The following is an 18,071-nucleotide window of genomic DNA, read 5'->3' as shown; positions in this document are numbered from 1 at the left end:
AAAGTAAAAATTAAAATGAAGTGACCTTATAACTCAAAAATCTTACTTCTTGCTACATACACAAAGGAAATAATCTCAGTCTGTTGAGGAGACATCTGTGCTCCCAAGTTGACGGCAGCCCTTCTTATGAGAGCCAAGGTATGGAATCAACTGAGGTGTCTCTCACTGGATGAATGCATTAAGAAAATGTTATACACACAGCAGAATAGTATTAAATCTTAAAAAATAATGAAATTCTGTCACTTGTGACAACATAGATGAAACTGGATGTCCTTCTATTAACTGCAGTGAGTAGGTACAGAGACAAGTCCTACTTAAACTCATTCAAATGTGGAATCTAAAAGCAGTGCTCTCATAGGAGTTGAGAGTAGTACTGTGGTAACCAGGTCCTGGGTGAGGGGAGGGAAGGGTGATGGTGTGGATGGAGAGATGAGAATGATTTATCAACAGCTACTAAGTTAGAGGGAGGAAAAATGAGTTCTTGCTTCCCACTGTTCAGTAGTGTAACTATGGATGATGATAATGCATTGTGTATTCCAAAAAGCAAGAATAAAAGATTTTGAATACTTTGCCACAAACAAAAGATAAATGTTTGAGAAGGTGGATATGTTTAGCCTAATTTGAATATTATACCATGTAGCAGGTGTGAAGACATAACATGGTACCCCATAAATATGTCTAATTTGTATGTGTCCATTAAAAAAAAAACCCCAAAGCATGTGAAATAATACTGTTTTAATGGATTCATCTGTTCCGCTACCATGTTAGGCAACAAAACCTAAGAGTTACTGGAGTCTAATTCCCATTCCTCAGATCAAACAGAAATCTCTCCAGGTTTTGAAGCACAAGCTTTTTCACTCACTCTGTGGTATCAGTCTACCAAGCAGGGAATGATTCAAAACAGCACCAAAATAGTCCAGGTAAACAAAAGCACATCAATAGCATTGATTTTTCAGTATGTGATATACTGATTCCTTTAGAAGTGGAGAAGTGTAATGCATGCAGACCTGAACAAATAATATAAACAACTCAGGGGCGAAAAGAAAACTGAACTTGCTTTGAATAGCAGGAGACGATGTTTTGGCAGCTGAGCAGGGCAAGAGCTTCATGAGTCGCTCTTTAATGCTGCGCTTGGTGTTGTTCTGAGCGTAGAGAAAACCTAGAAAATACAGGATCAGGTCTGTTAATGCTTCTGCGCGGAGGAAGTGGGCCGTGCCACAGGGGGCATCGGAGAAGCCAGGCAGCAGGATGGGGAGGCAGCCATCCAGTCAGGCAATCGCAGGCAGTGGGTTCAGACCCCTGAGCATTTTCCTCTTTATAGAGGTTTAATTTTTCACACTTTTCCTTATATTACATTAATGATAATGATTACCAAGTGAACACAAAATCATAAAAGGCATTGGATGACAAAAGTAAAACTTGGTGGCTTTTGGGGATCTTAGTTCACGAAGAAAACAGATATCACTAAAAGAGTTAACCAGACTGAAGTTTCGGCAGTGAGCCCAGCATAAGGGCTCGCATCACAATTTTCTGTTCTCTTTGCTCCCCATCTTTGATTACAGAGGAAGTAGATGCTCTGCATAAATCATTCACACTGCAATCACCTGTTAGTACCTTTGCCTTCCCTGAAAGTGGGAAAATAAATGCCCTTGATATGCAGCTTCATTAGCATATGCTGACATGTCCAGAGACGTGCCAATCCCTCACATTTTTCGCACACGAACAGTGATGAATAGAACTTATTCAGGGAGACCGATTCCAAAAGAAGCAAGACGTGTCTGTAAAATGTTAACTCAGGAATACACAGCAGAACCTGTGACTTCAGCCAGGTGGAGAGGATTCAAGAGAAATCAACAGTGGCTGAGCGGCAAGCTAGCAAGTGCCTGAAACAACTTTGGGTGACAGAAGCCAGCTTTCCAACTCATTAACACCTCAAACACTGGGTACACAGAAGCCTGTATTTGCATGTTAAGATCCATTGCTTCTCCAAATTAGTTTGGAAGGTGTCAAACACAGAGCACAACAAAAGAGCCATTTTAAATTGAGGTTAGACAGACTTTACAATACGGACGTGGCAAAGGTGTCACTTGTTCCCGTTCTACCTCATAACTCGTACTTTGAAAGTATAGACAACTCCTGACTCCAAGACTCTGTTCCTGCTTCCGTTTAGGGCTGATCTACCTCCTGAGCAGTGTCCTCTGGCTAAAATTCTAGTGGGCATCCGGTGACAAAGTGAGGTTGAGGCAAGAAGCAGCTAACTCATTGTTCCTGCATTGGCTAGAGAGGGGTGGGAGGTGAGGATGGCTTGGCCAGCAGCTGTCTGTCCCTCCTGTCTCTTCCGTTTGTGTCCCCCTGGCCAATGGACTAAGATAGTTTGCTTCAGTGTCCTTACTGGCTATTAAACCTTGATTCTGTACTGCAACATGAGTGCAGCCAGACAGGCAGTGTGGTTCCCCTCCCCACTTTTCCCCTTCAGGTGACACTGTTGCACTTTTTGAATAAAAGACGGGGCATTGTTGAGTAGCTAAAATCAGGAAGGGAGGGATCTGAGCCCTTTATTTGCATACCCAACATTCATAGCAAGCTTTCATTCCTGCCCCGCACTGAAACAAGCCTGCAGCTGCCACTTAAGCAGCACTCCCCAGCCCCTTCTTGGGTTGTAGTCTAGGAAGGCTCCCTCCTGTGCGCTGACCTCTGTGCCTCCTGTGCTACCACACAGGGCCTGTTAAATACACACATACTTTGGAGTTCCTATAAACCTGCTTGTGATTTATTTCTCACTTTTCCTGTGGTGTGGATTCCAAAAGTCCTGGAAATATATTTGGGATTTTTTTTTTTATCCTGAGTGATGTGGACAGAGAAGTCATTTCAAGAAAGAAAGAAAGAAAAAAAGAAAGAAAGAAAGAAAGAAAGAAAAAAAAGAAAGAAAGAAAGAAACTAAGAAAGAAAGAAAACGGACTCAAAGCTGTTAACACCGAAAAACAATGAAGACCAGCGCCCCATAGTCCCCTATGGTGTCTAGTACAAGCTGGCACTGGAAGGCAGTGGACTGTAGCAGCAGAGCAGAAGCTGCCTGTGTCAGCAGTTGGGGTCCAGCAATGTTTGATGACAGAGCTGCACTTTGCCAAAGGATGAGAGAGAACCTTACACTGAGTGGCTACTAAGTAGTAAATACATAAATAAAATCAGATTATTCTTTTGTTTAAAAGTCCTCTAAGAGCTTCATGCTGTCTTTGAAAGGCTCCCACACTTCCCACCAAGACCGAAGCCCCTGCATGCTCTGCGGGCAGCCAGAGTCTTGGTTCACATTCTTTTCCCATCCTCCTAATTTCTCTGGATCATTGACTACTGGCCACATTGCCCTTCCGGCCTTGCCTGCAGCTCACAAAGCAGACATTCCTCTGGCTTTTGCACTTATGTGATGTTTAAAGTCTTCTTCATTTGACCTTCCAAGAGTTGATTGAAGATCTGGTACAAAATAGGAGACTAACAAATTCACTTTGCCTATCTGAAGAGGATCCGATTTCCTGCCCTAGGTTTGTATCTAAGTAAGTTTCTACATGTGTGAAACAAGCCTGACTTACATAAAACAGATTCTTCGGTTCATATTTTCCTTCTCCATTTGCAGAAGAATGTATTCATCAAGGCATTGTCTGCCTTGTGATCTTCTCTGGGACATTATGGTTGGCTTTTACCTAGTTAGGGAGACCTTCTGCTCCTTCTACTTCTGCATTTCCTCCCTCTGCAGCACACTATGCGGGTATGCGTGCCCTCTAAGGCCGCTGACCCCTTCATCAGTGATTTGCTTTCACTCAAGCTGGCTGCCTTTGAAATGGTTCAGTCGCTCTCTCCTTTGGCAGACTTTACCTCTGTCAGGCCTGTGGGGACTCTGTCATCCATGTTGTTTCAGTGGCCTGTTGGACTGGGCACCATGAACCTATTATAGTCAAGACCCTATTTTGACAAGGACCTTGAGAGAGAAATTTCTACAGTAGGGCAGAGACATTAGGTTAGCTCACTGAGCTCCTTTACTTCAGAATTAATTTCTTGTTGTCCAGGAAAACTCTACATCCCGGCTGACATTCAAGAAATAATTTTAAATTCTGTTTTTCTTTTTTGTTTTTTAATTCTGGTGTTTACCAAACTCAGTCTCTATAACAGTTTCCTAGACCCTTAGACCTGGAGTGAAGGGGGAGCTTCCTTGTTCCCAAGCATTCCCAGAAATTAATGTCACCCTCTGCACTCTCCCCACATTGCTAAGACGGAAAACTTGATGTTTTAGTTAGAAGTTAGAAGACTAGGATTTTAGTCGTTGTTTAACTACTTCAGATTTGTGGTTTTGGTCTCTGTCTTATCATTTATAAAAACACAGGAATTTATATGCAAGGATCTTGGTTATCAAAACAAAGTTTTAAAGGTCATGCTTTGGAGTATATTTTTATGTGATTATAATATGATTATTATTTCTTTCTATAATTTTATATAATTATAATGTGATTATTATTTGTGTTTTCTTCTCAGTGAGATATTAGGATTCTAAAAGGCAGGATGTGGATGTGATTGACCCCCCCATACTCCGTTCCCATCCCTACTCTTAGCTAATTCTGCTCTTTTCTCCTGAAAATGTACTGGCTCAATGTTCAGGCACTGGAGCCAAAGAGCCTGGAGTAGAGTTTAGCATCCTGTGCCCTGGTTACTTAATTACCTAATCTCTCTGAATCTCAGATTTCTCCTCAGTAAAGTGAAGTAGTTACAGTATCTACATCGAAAAGGAGGTGGCATGGTTGCTGGGTATGGTAGTGCACACCTATACTCCTGGCACTCCTGAGGCTGAGACAGGAAGGTCACTGTGAGTTCCAGGCTAGCCTGAAGTTCATAGAGAGACCCTGTCGCAAAGAAGAAGTAGTTGTTCCACGTGAAATACTATGAAAACATTTAGCACAATGACTGACACCTAATGCACCCTCTATAACGGTTAGATCTTAACTATTTGACTCATTTGAGAAGATCACATTCCCTGCCGTCTCCAGAACTTTTCTCATGATGTTACCTGCATCAGGACCCTTGCTTTATGTCTTCTTTGCCTACTTAAGTTCCATTCATCCTTGAGGTTTCAGTTCAATGATTATTTCCTAAGAAGAACCTTACACAATACACCAAGTTGGATTTTAAAGAGCTATTAGATGCTCTGATGGTTCCCCTTATGTATTCTTCATGGGAAGTAAAATTAAAATAATTAGCAATAGAATTACACATTTGACATAGGAGATATGATCAAAGTATATGTTAAATGCTTAAATTTAAATAATTACTACATCAAAAGACTTATCACAGTTAATGCCCCTAAGATACTCTCTCTCTCACTTCCAAAACACTTATCTCAACATTTTTGCCACTTTCTAAAGCAGTTCTAGAAATCCTCTTTTGTGAGTGTCTTTATGGATCTTGACAAAAAATACAGTAATTGATGTTTCTGATTGCCATCTAAGGGAAAGGTGGCCTCATAAAAATGTTACCTTGTGTCACTTCCTTGATTTGGTTAATTCCTAAGCATTTAATTTTTCTTGATGCTATTGTGAACTGCAATGTTTTCCTAATTTCCTTCTTGATGTACAGGAATGCTGTTGACTTTTCTGTGTTGATAGTGTGCTCTGGTACATTATTATATTTTGCTATTAATTCTAGGAATCTTTGGATGAAATTTTTTGGTTCTCCTATGTAGAGTATCATGTCATCTGTGAATAATAAGAACTTCACTTCTTCCTTTTCTATACCTGTTCCTTTTATTTGTTTCTCTTGCCTGATTGCGCTGGCTAATGTTTCAAGTTCCATACTGAACAGAAGTGGTGATAGTGAACATATGTGCTGAAAACAGGTATTAATAAAAATAAAACATCATGATGTAACAAGGATCTGCTTTAGTCACTGGAATAGGCACTATGGGACTTCTGGCCTTTCCCAAAGTCAAAATGACTATGAAAGATAAGTATTTTGAATCACTTCAGAACATTAAAGGAGGCAGGACAATGCAAATAAAGATACTGACAAAAGAAAACTTCCAGAACTGTTTCAGAAAGTGGCAAGGCGGATGGGTACGTGTGGAGAAGTGTGTTTGAAGGGAGGTGGACTGTTCCATGGAAGACTAACAGCAATGTGGCTTTAATGCAATAGAGTATTTTTAAATATTCACTCTACTTTTTGGTCACACTACGTATAGCTCCCCTACTACAATATAAATTCGATGATTTCTACTCCAAGGTTTACAGAGTAGATGTTATTGAATATATTGTTGTACTGTACACAATGTCATATCTGTAAAAAAATAAATGAGGCAACTGGTTTTCAAGCCTGGAGCATTAAGCAGTAAAGTGCTATAACCCTTCAGAGCAAAGGAGCTCAAGAGCTGAACCCACAAAGGCCCTGCCTGGCCGCGTATTGCTTCCCTAACTCAGAGAGATGAAGCCCAATCTTACAAGACTGAGATGGCAGAGACTGGAATTCTGGGCTCCTAAATAGCTGGCATTTCTAGGTGAGATATGAGAGACAGGATGTCTGTATGTGTGTGCGTGTTTGGGGGACAGACTGGCGGGTGGCTGGGAACATATGTGAGGATGAAATACGTTATTGATGAAAGGATGAGAAATGCAAGCTCAGCTTAAGGCTTCATAAGACTTAGGCAGATGCTGTTACAGGGTTGAGAATCGAATGGAGATAACAGAAGTTGTACAGTGCTAGGAAGGTGGTGTCTGACCAACCCAAAAAACAAAAAACAAACAAACAAAAAAAAGTATGAAGAAGGGCCGTAAGCACCTCTGGCCTTCACTTGTGAGTTCAGAAAGGTTGCTGTAGGAGTAAGGTAATTTCCCAGAGCAAGTACCACAGCATATGACTAAGGCAATAACTCAAATGAACTTTTCCTAACAAAAGCACAACTAAAGATGGAAAAAGCAAAGAGAGCTGTTGAACTCTGGAATGCCTTCTAGAACAATATTCAATCCATTTCAAAGAAGAAAATACAATCTAAATTCCCTACTTGGTATCATAACAATGTCCACCATGCTCTCAAATGTTACTCATATGTAAAGAAGCAGAAAAATGTGACCCATAATGAAGATTTTAAAAGCACTTAACGTGAATAGAACTTAAGATGACATAGGTGCTACAATTCGTAGGAAATAGCTTTCAAGATAAAGATGCTCACAATAAATAAGCAAGTGGAAAATTTAGAAAAGGAATGAAAATGAAAAAAGATGCAAATAGCAATTCTAGAAACAAAAAATAAGATACAAAAATGAAAACATTTTTAGATTTACTTAACATATTGGGGGCTACTGAAGAAAAAATATAGGCTTGACTAGAAATCAAAAGAAATAGATCATCCAATCTAAATAATAGAAAGAAAAGGAGATTTAAATAATTTAGCCTTAAAGATCCAGGTAACATGTTAAGAAGCCCAACACAAGTAAAGTTGGATAACCAAATAAACTGGGAGATACATTTTTGAAGAAATAATGGCCAACAGATTTTGTATTTGATCAGAAACATCAAAGAAAAGCAAAACTTTCAACTTCGAGCAAGACAAACCCGTGAAGAATCACACATAGTTATATTAAATGTATTATAATACAGTTTCACAGTGCAGGGTTATAGCTCAGCAGTAGAAGATTTGACTGCAGACAATATAGTTTCTCATCAGAAACAATAAAGGACAGAAAACAATAGATAATCACCCTTGATGTTTTCAAGAAAATATAAAGACTGTCGAACTAGAATTTTATATTGAATAAAAGTAGTTTGTTGGAGAATGAAGGTGGAATAAAATATTTTCCCAGAGACTAAAACTGCAAAGATTCATGGCCAATGGACCTGTATTATATGATATGCTGAAGAAATTTGCTCAGGCTAAGAGGCGATGACATGATATTGAAAATTTGGCTCTTTGGGGAGAAATAAAGAGTACTTCAAATTGCAAATATGTTGAATAAATATAAAATATTATTTTATTATTGTATTTATTTAAAAAATATTTGAGAGCTTATTACATTTGTCATATGTAAAATTTCTGACAATAACCTAACAGTTGGGGAAGGGTAAAAGGAATTTATTGAAGTCTGGTTCTTATATTTTATACAAAGTGGCACAGTATTAACGCTAAGTAGTCTATACTAAATGAAGGTGACATTGTCATATCTAGACGCTGAGTACAAAGGAGTATAATCAAAACATCAGTAGAGGAATTACAATAGAATACTTAAATAGTTAACAAGAAGGAACATAGGCAATAAGGGACAAAAGCTATATGGGAAAGTAGAAAATATACACTAAGATCATAGAGTTAAACCCATCCACATAGTTAAGTCTGTAACACGATTAAATTTGTAACTCTCTTTCTTATTCATTAGTGCATTTCCACTAGCTTGCATAGTGGCTGCTATAGAAAAGGTTCAGTCAGCATGTACTGATAGCATGAAATCATAGTATATATATTTTGAGGAAGTTTCAGGATGTGCCTCTGAGCTGCATGCCCACAACTAGCAGTTGCAGGTGGAATGTACATGATCTGCTTCCTCACAGTGAGGGAAGCAACCCCTCCCCATCCTAAGTGGATAGCTGTGTTGAAGGTGCTCTGCTGATAGTGTTACTGAGTTAGGGGGTGAGCTTTGTTCACCAGCCAGTAACAAGAAAGGAAAATTGGAGGTGAAGGTGAGCCAACTGGCAGATTGCTTAAGTATATAGCACATTTATTCACACAGAGACAAACACTCTTTGATAGATTATTTGCATCCCATAAACATGCATTTATTTATTCACCAATATTTACTATAAAGCATATAATGTAAACATTACCAATGATCTTCTTTGTAGAACTATGGGCACACAGTGGTGAAAATACAAAAAGTCCCTGCTCCTCAGAATCTAAACTCTCTTTGATTGTTTTATCAATCTTACATTCTTATGTCTGGAAAACTCAGCAACTTCATTGAAGATAACAGTATGTAATGTAGCCACCACTGCTAATTCCTAACATTTTGTTTTGTGGTCATGTATCGTTTTTGCTGTTTTTATGTTGTTTTGATTTTGTCTTCATTGTTGTTTTGTTAGTTTTTTTTTTAATTTTTGAAATAAAAAACTTAAGAGTCTAATCATCTACATCTACAACACCTAGTACACTGCATAATTGATTTGTCAGTTTGACAAAACTGAAGTCCTTGAAGGAACCATTTGGTTCATTCATGAATGTATTCATTCAGAAAACATTTGTTGAGTGCCTAGGATATGCTAGGCTCTGGCCCAGCGCAAGGAATAATAACTAAAAAAGCAAATAAGCATTCATATATTAATGGGCCTTTATTATTGTTGGCAAACAAAAGTACACCAAAGTGCATAAGAAAATATCAGAAATGCTGGTAGAAAGCAGGGATGGGGCCTATAGACCTCTCGTGGTGCACAAGGGTTGGAGGCCAAGTGGGAACACTCGTAGTTGTAAATATGGTAGCTGGGAAAGGTTTCAACAAAGTTACATCTGAGTAAATATATCTAAAGATGAGACAATATCTTACTTTCCTTAATTTTTAATAAATATCACAGTGTACTGCATGCATTAGGTACTAAAATATTTGTTGAATTATAAATTAGTAGCAATCATTTATTCAATTAATAGTTATTGGTACCTATAATACACACATTAATACCTTACAATAATTGGCAACATAAACCACCAGTCCAAAGATCACTGTAAATTTACTACCTTAGAACTCAAGTCGATTGCTTAGTGCTGCTTGTATGTATAAACCAAGCCAAACTGCTAGTATTTTATCCCTTAAAAAATCATGAATAGAGAAATACAAGCAGAGAAATAAGTGTGCAAATATGTAGGTCACTTTAAACTTAACTAAATGAAAGAACAATCATTTTCACTAAGGGGAGAACAAGTCAGTTTATCGCTATGTTGATTCCTTCATGTCTCTGACCACGCAGTCCTCCACAGTAAATATGCAAGTGGTCATTCTTCACCGCTGCTTTTTCTGTTGTACAAGAAATACCATTATGTGTAAATATCAGGTTCAGTGCTGAGTAATGGGCAGAAAACCAAGAATTCAAAGGACACTGACTATGTTAATAGAAATGGCAATTTTACCGTAATGAAGATTATGCTATTTTTCTCCCTTTTGGACTAGAACGATTAAAAAAAAAAAAAAAAAAAAAAACCCTTATATTTCCTGTGGCTTTCCTTTGAAATGAAGGTTTCTCCTCCATAATTCACAAACCTGTTCAGCTTCTAACTTCTGCTTTTGAATCATGGACAATGTTTTTCTTTCTAGAACCTAAGCCTCTGGATGTCTGGTCTAAGAAAATGGCTAACAATATTCTAACACGCATAGCATCTTCTCAAGATTCACAACTGTGACAGCAATCACCAGGAGTCTGAGAAGCACTGTGATTCATCTGTCACTCCTTGAATCAGGGACAAGCTGATTCAACGACTTGGATGCTATAGGTAGAAAGAAAATTTTCACCAGTTTCATCTCTACTAGGATGCCTATTTCTTAAGTGAGAAGCCTATTTCTTAAGTGAAATTCAAAGCTCTTACTATGTGCTGCTTCTAGAAGCCAAGCCCAACTGCTGGTATTGTAGTGAAATAATAATAATTCTTGCTGAAAGCTCCTGCCAAAAGACACAACTGTTATGGGATCTTACATTCAGCCCCAAATAAATGTTTCCCTTTAAGAAGAGTAGCAGCAATATTGATCGTCAAACATGAGAAAAAAAATCTAGATTTGATTTTGTCCCTTTTGAATTTTGGAGGCAGAAAGCTAACCTTCTTAATTGACCTGTTTTGTTTTGCTTGATTGTAAAGCAGCTGCCTTCTCTGTCAGTTAATTCAGAGGGAGGCAGCCAGCAGGTGCTTGAATTTGCTGGAAATAATCTATAGAATCTAAATGCAAATACAGCAAATTTGACACCACTTAGAACTGCTATTTAAAGACACCTGTTTTACAAATAATGAATGCTGTTTTGTCTGTCAACCTACTGGTTGCTCTGCTCTCTCTGACTCTCTCTCTCTCCCCTCTCACTCTTGCTCTCTCTCCCTGTCTCCCTCCCTCTCTCTGTTTTTATGTTTGCCTACCTCTCCTCTCTCCTGGAGAAACTCTGTCCCTGAGTTTCTCTGACTCTTTGACTTCCTACATCTCTTTATTCTTCCATGTTTCTACTAACAGCCCCTTGTCTCTATTCTCTCAGTGTCTCTTCCCTTTCTGTACCCCTGACTCAGTTTCCTACTTAATCAAGATCAGGCTACATTTGCTCTTGGTTACCATTATGTTGATTATGTGCTTCATGAAACATCTGGACAGAGCTTTAGTAACCTGAGTACAAATTAGGACTGGAAGTATTGCAGATTTCAGATTGTTTTTTTTTTTTTTTTTTTAATTACATAATATATTTATTGAGGGAAAGATAGCTTCTGTCCAAGAGAAGGACAGAAGGGGGCCCTAGTGGGTTGCTAAGGACTTGCCCTTCCCAGGCACTTTATAGAGCATAACCCCGGGGTGAGGTGGGTCCAAGATAAGGGGAAAATGGGAAATCACAAGGTGGACAGGAAGTGGAACAAAACTACGGTCAGCCAATAAGATTACAAGTTCAGGTAAAATTGAGTAAACTGGGATCAAATGGGGAATCGAGCAAGCGGGTATGAATACAGAACAGGCGCTTTTCCTGTAGAGGATTCAGCCAGTGACTCTTCCTGGATTTTTTGAGGTAATTGCTGCCTATTTAGAATATCAGTCCCTGATGTTTCCACCCACGGAGGTCTGTGCCTGCATTTGTTTAGTCTTTTGTCTTGAGGTCTGGCCTACAGCAAATAAATCTCCGTTTACAAGGTATCTTGTCTTTCGTGTTGGCTCCTTCAAGGGCCTGGCCCTGTCTGACTGCCTGTGATATTTTTATCTAACTGAGCTGCCTATATAACATTTTCCCCTCTGAAGAAGTAACCCGAACTGAGACGTTTTTTTCTCCATTTTAGAATACTTGCATAGATTTTACCAGTTGGCAATCACTAATGTGAAAATACAGAGTGATGGATTTTCAGACTCAGAATGCTCAGCCTGTACTAAGTGCTTGTGATTGTCTATATGACTGTTTTTTCCTACTGGCGGAGCCAACCTCAGAATAGAAGCAGAAAGCAGCACCATAGAGAAGCCATTGGTCTTCCTTGGGATCTTGTAAGAGTCATCGCTGAAGTCTAACATTCGTTTCGTTCTCTGAACAAATGGTCAGAACAGTTTATATGGGGCTGTCTTTTGTTGCAGAGGTTTAGAAATTCTCTGTGACCTTCTGTAATTAGGGTAACAAGATCTCTTTGGGTTGGTCCAAGGAGACATTGCCAGCTTATGTGCATTTCCTCTACACTCTATCTGTAACAATACATTTGCTCCATTTAAAAAAATGTGCTCACAAATGTCCTGATTTAGATGGCAAAGTATATGCACAAATTACCAGCCACTGGCAGGGTCTATTCCCACAAAGTAATGGATAATCATTGACTAAATGGCCATTGCATTATATTATAACAAATGTAAATTGTGCAATTTCATTTTTAAAATGGTATTTTAAAAGTAGGGAAGATGACACAGGGAGCTAAAATGCAAATAGTCAAATCATAGTTAAGGTAACTTTTATAGTGGAAAGATCTGGAACTTTGGAGTCAGAAATAAGTAGTTTGAATCTCTGCCCCTTTTTATTCCTAAAGCTTCAGAAAAGTAGTATAATCTCACCCAGTCTCTTTTATCTCAGCTGCACTGTGGGAATAATAATAACGGCAGCCTTTGCTTTCCCCAGGGTGCTTAGGAACTTCAAATACAGTTACGTACACATAGTTCCCAGCTAGATAGGATTCTCACCCTTTACCCAATTGGTGATGGAACAAATGAGTTTCAGGGTCAGAACTCAAAGAGAAAAATAAATATTTGAAAAATAAGATGAGCATTTTCTCTCCTATAGCAATAATAAAGTATATTTCACACCTAAATCTCTATTTCAGGCAGTGCCGCCTTAATAATGAGTGAATTAAACCTAAATATTAGGGCATTCTCTTCTAAAGCTAATGAATAACTCATGCTTTCCTTTTATTTTAAAGAGAAAACAAAACAAAATAACAACAACAAAGACAAAAACAAAAGGACACACACACAATAAAAAACGATACAGGATTTCAAAACAAGAAGATAGGAATTAACAATGTTTGTCATATTACATATTGTTATCTTCAACAAAGTTGCTGAGATTACCAGATGTAAGAATGCAAGATCGATCCAACAAAGAAAATAAAAAGTAATAAACAAGAACATTAGAAATGATACAGAGCTTCAGTAAACAAGATGGTAGGAATTCATGCTCTCTTTAGAAAAATTAAACTTTAAGCATTTTGATGAGCAAGCATTGTAACTTTGAATATTTACAGTGAGTCAGTTGTGTATTTAAATTCTGAAAGCAAGTTTCAGTTGAGTGAGGTTGATTTTACTGATCGCAGGAGACAGCAAATACAACTTACAATTTTATTTTGAATAAGTTTTGGAATGATAAAGTTCATTTTCTGGGCAAACCAACTCTTTATTCCGTAATGAATCTTTCTGGCCCCACACCAACCCCTTGCACATTAACAGCAAGGTGTCGAGTACCCTGAAGTACTTGATATGATTGGCCACTGTCCTTTATAATGTCCTTGGTAGGACTTTTGGAGAGGGGGTTACTTGCTTCTTTTTGCTGATTCTATTTAGCTTCTGTTAACATAAAATCCTACCACGTCTCATTGTCCATTGTAAGATGTTTGGCTTTTACTCTGAGTGAAATAGGGAGTAAATAGAGGATTTTTGAGCATTAACTGTAAGTTAACGTTTTATTCAACAATATTCATTGAGTAATGACTCAGACCTGGTTAAAACACTTCCTGGTCTCATGCAACTTACAACTTAACAGAAATGATAAATATAAACAAAGCACTAAGCACTCCTATAAGGAATTGCTCTATATTTCACCTTAAACATAATCCAGCCTTAAGGACAGATGCAGAGAAAAAATGCCTGAAATGTAGTGCTGACTATGGTGATGACAAGCGTACTTGCCATGTGCCAAGTGGTTTATGGGATCATTACATCATTTAACCTTCACAAGAGCCCCGGTGGCAACTAATATCACAACAGCTAAGTTAGAGCTGAGGAAATTAAAAGTAGAGATGTGTGCGGTATGTACGTGGCATCATCAGGTAGTGAGCACTTGTCCATCTGCCTGACTCCTGGTCTCACGTCACGAGCTCTATACGATGAACAACGGCTCCACAAAATGGACACATTCATGACCCAATGGGTCTCACTGTGTCATCTTCACCTACAGGACATTTGTTTTCCTTTGTGGCATAGTTTTTATTTCCTTCTCCAACTTTGTATTTAGGTTTCTAGGCAACTCACCCTATCTTGAACATCCTTAGGAGAACTTTGGTGACTCATGTTCTTTTGGCGGAAACCATGCCTCTAATTCCATTTTCTGTAGGACATCCATCACATTCTTAGTTGTATTAAAAAATAATAATATAGTTGGAGAGAAAGATACACTCAGAGATCCAATTTTCTCACCTGAAAAATGGGGCTAATAATACATGACACTTACTAATCTCAAGGAAGTTAGGAGATAAATGAGGCAATTGTTTCTACAAAAATTTTTCAAATGCCAGAGAAAATAAGATATAATCCATTATAACTTCCAGTGAGATATTACTTTTCTATTTTCAGTCTTTCTGGGTCACTGTTTATAATCATCTTCTAACAATGTTTTAACTCTTTAAAAATTAATTCATTAATTTAACCAGTAAGTATTCATTGATGGTATGAAAAGGTAGACCCCATGGAAAGTACCAGGAATGAAAATCACATAATATATTCAACAAAGTAAAAGGTTTACATTCTTGGGGCTCTCATTATTTATTAACATTCCCAGGGCAGCTTTAAAAATTAGCTATGCCCAGGGCTGGGGATTTAACTCAGTGGCACAGAGCCTACCTGGCAAGCACAAGGTCATGAGTTCGATTCCTGGTACCGAGAAAAACAAAACAAAACAAAATTAGCTATACCTGATTACTCCAGATCAGTTGAGTTGTGTTATTCAAAAAGGGGACCGATCTAATGCCAGACAGGTTCTATTAAGAACTGTCATTTTATAATTTTGGTATTTCAAACTGATTTCTGTTGGACTAGAGCTGGAACTTTTTAGACTATACAATTTTTAAAACTATGGAAAAAAACATTTGTGAAATCTATCTATCTGTCTATCTATCATCTATCTATCTATCATCTATCTATCTATCTATCTATCTCTCTATCATCTATCTATCTATCATCTATCTCTCTATCCATCTTTCTCTTAAGACTTTCAGTTACTCTCTTCTATGGTAAGATCTGACAACATACTCTGTCTGCACCCCTACAGGGATGGCTCTGACTAGGAGCTGCTTTTTGCATCACGTGTAACACCAAGAGGAAGGTCAATTGCTGTTTAGCTTAGCTCACTAAACTCATTCCTTTTAGCTGTCTTACTCGTATAGATCTTTATGATTTTTCATGTCCTTTAGATGCTCTTATGTTAACATTAGTCCATTGCTTGAGGTTGAACAGTGTCCCTCAAAAACTTATGCTCATATGGAATCTCAGAATGAGACTATTTCTCAAAGTGGAACCTTTCCAGATGTAATTAGTGAAGATGAAGTTCTGTTACACAAGGGTGGGTGTAAAGGTAGCTGTTGAATGATACTACTATGTGAGGGGAGGACACATACGCATACATGGACAGGGAAGACAGCTGAGTGAGGATGGAGGCAAAGACTGGAGGAAAGCCAGTGACAAGCCAAGGGATCTCAAGGATTTCCAGTAACTACCAGAAACTCAGAGAGAAACAGAATGAATTCTCCCTCACAGCCTGCAGAAAGCACCAACCCTGCAGAAATTACCAACCTCGCCAGCATCTTAATTGAAACTTCTGATCTCCTAAACTGTGAAAGAATAAATTCGTTTTGTGTTAAGCCACCAATTGGTGGTGATTTGTCACTGTAGCCTTAGGAAACTAATATCAGTATCAGCAGTTTTTCAAAACTAGACAATATCAAATTAAACCATGGCCACCTGTTAATGCTCTTCTTTATATGGAACATTGTTTTCATATGGAGTTCCCCCAATCTAAGGATGAACTCACATGCCTTCTTATTAATACTGGTAGGTTCTGAAAATTATTAATAAGCATATTCACTCCAGTTAAATTAATCTATTAAACATTGGAATGGGTAAATTTCTACAGTGGGTATAGTTGTCACATTTTACATTCTATAGTATTAGTGTTCATTAAATCTTTTTAGACTAGGTATTTATGAAGAAGTAAATAAGAAGCAAGGATTGTCTTGTCTTGGTTACAACTGATTAATCTGTATTTACTGAATATCAGATGTCTTTCCACGTCACTGAGACCAACAGCCAAATTGCCTAGTGCAGCCTATAGAGTATGCACATGTACATGATTTGTGTCTAGATGTCATCCCAAAGCCTCATGCAATTTTAGATTGGACTTTTTGAGATGTGGCTGAATCTAGAGTGTGGTGTATGATGCAGGGATTAAAGATGTGTGATTACTAAGTCATTTGATTGATTGGTTTGGCACTGGCCCTAATTCCAGTAGCCTAGATAAAATATAAAAGGGGCAGACAGACATTGCTAAAGTCTCTTAATGATTTTGCTATCTTCTGCCACCATAAATGGTCACTCCTCTACCATGTGCCACCCTGCCTTGGAGCCAGAGGATCATGGACTGAAACCTTTACAAACTGCAAACTAAATAATCTTTTCCTCCTTTAACTTTGGGGGCTGAGTATTTTGTCTCACTGTTGAAAGAAAAGTAAGACAATATTTGGTATGAAGAGTGGGGTTGTTGCAAAGAGCTCAGCAGAATGATTTAATTCATTTGAGTTTGGCCAGAAAGGAAGCTCCAGTAAAGCTGTGGACTGCAAATATAGAGCAGAAAAGATCTTGATTGCTGAGATAGAATGAGAGAATGCAAAGATGGCCTGAAGGCATCTCAAGAAGCAGCAGGACTTCAGTATTTGCAAGCTCAGAGTTGCAAAGATTTTGCTTTGAAAAGAAAGCCCCAGAACACCATGTTCCAAAATGGTGGTGGTCTCCGATAGTTGTTCTTGGGATTTGGTTCATAGGCTCAACCCCTACAGCAAAGTGAGAAGAAAGCCTTGCTACTGCTCCATGTGGTTACAGACCTTGGTTTTATCCACATGGTGCTGGTTTTAGGTGCATGCAGAAAGCAAGAGCTATGGGGTTATAAACACTTCTACCCAGATTTCAGAAGAAGGCCTGGGATGCCAGATATTGTGCCCCTCGGAGGGCTGTATGTAAAGTTGTGAGTATAAAGACAGAGGTTTATTAGAGACCCCAGACATTTGGAGAATACAGAAACATGGATTGTCTGAGGAAGACTGCAAGAAGAGAGAAGAGCTGTTCTCAGAGAGAAGCCATGGGAGTTACAACCACTGGCAGTTCTATAGAGGCAGAGTCAACTAAACACTTTGGCATTCACAACTTGCCACAGATTGCCTTGGGTGGTGCACATGGAGATAATAGACTTAATGTTTACCCTGATGGATTTTGGAGTTGCTTTAGTCCCATTCCTTTATATACCCCTGTTTGTACCTTTTGAAGTGGTAATATTTATCTTGTGCCTGTGTATGTTGGAAGTGTTTCACTTTCTTTTCATGTGTATAGGGGTTTTCAGCTAAAAGATTGCCTTAAATCGCAGAGGAAACTTAGCACTTAGACTTTTCAGCAACAACTGTTAGGCTTTTGGCAACTCCTACAGATGGACTAAATGGCTTTTTTTGGTAAAAGAATGTACATGAGTCTTTGGGGGGCCAGGAAAAAATGTCATGGTTTGTGTCTAGATATTTCTGCCAAATCCTGATGTACTTTTAGATGGCGGTTTTTCAGAGGTAGTTACATTTAGAATTTGTAATTGATTCATAGTTTAATGTT

The 18,071-nt window shown here is 38.4% G+C and overlaps 1 protein-coding gene across 5 annotated transcripts in view; it reads right to left on the bottom strand.

Annotated features, from left to right (window-relative positions):
• The window catches only part of Kcnip4 (Kv channel interacting protein 4), a 1,107,708-nt gene that overhangs the window by 116,353 nt on the left and 973,284 nt on the right, over positions 1-18,071 (bottom strand). The window contains exon 2 of one of the 5 annotated variants that reach the window (XM_005402468.1): positions 1,058-1,159. The exons of the other annotated variants lie outside the window; for them this stretch is intronic. Coding sequence (XP_005402525.1) covers positions 1,058-1,159 — 102 coding nt within the window. The remainder of the gene's footprint in view (positions 1-1,057; positions 1,160-18,071) is intronic. 5 annotated transcript variants of the gene reach the window in all.

The sequence above is a fragment of the Chinchilla lanigera genome, unplaced genomic scaffold, assembly GCF_000276665.1.
Source record: "Chinchilla lanigera isolate Chin_1 unplaced genomic scaffold, ChiLan1.0 scaffold00079, whole genome shotgun sequence".
Lineage (NCBI taxonomy): Eukaryota > Metazoa > Chordata > Mammalia > Rodentia > Chinchillidae > Chinchilla > Chinchilla lanigera.
This window is presented reverse-complemented; position numbering and strand designations above follow the sequence as displayed.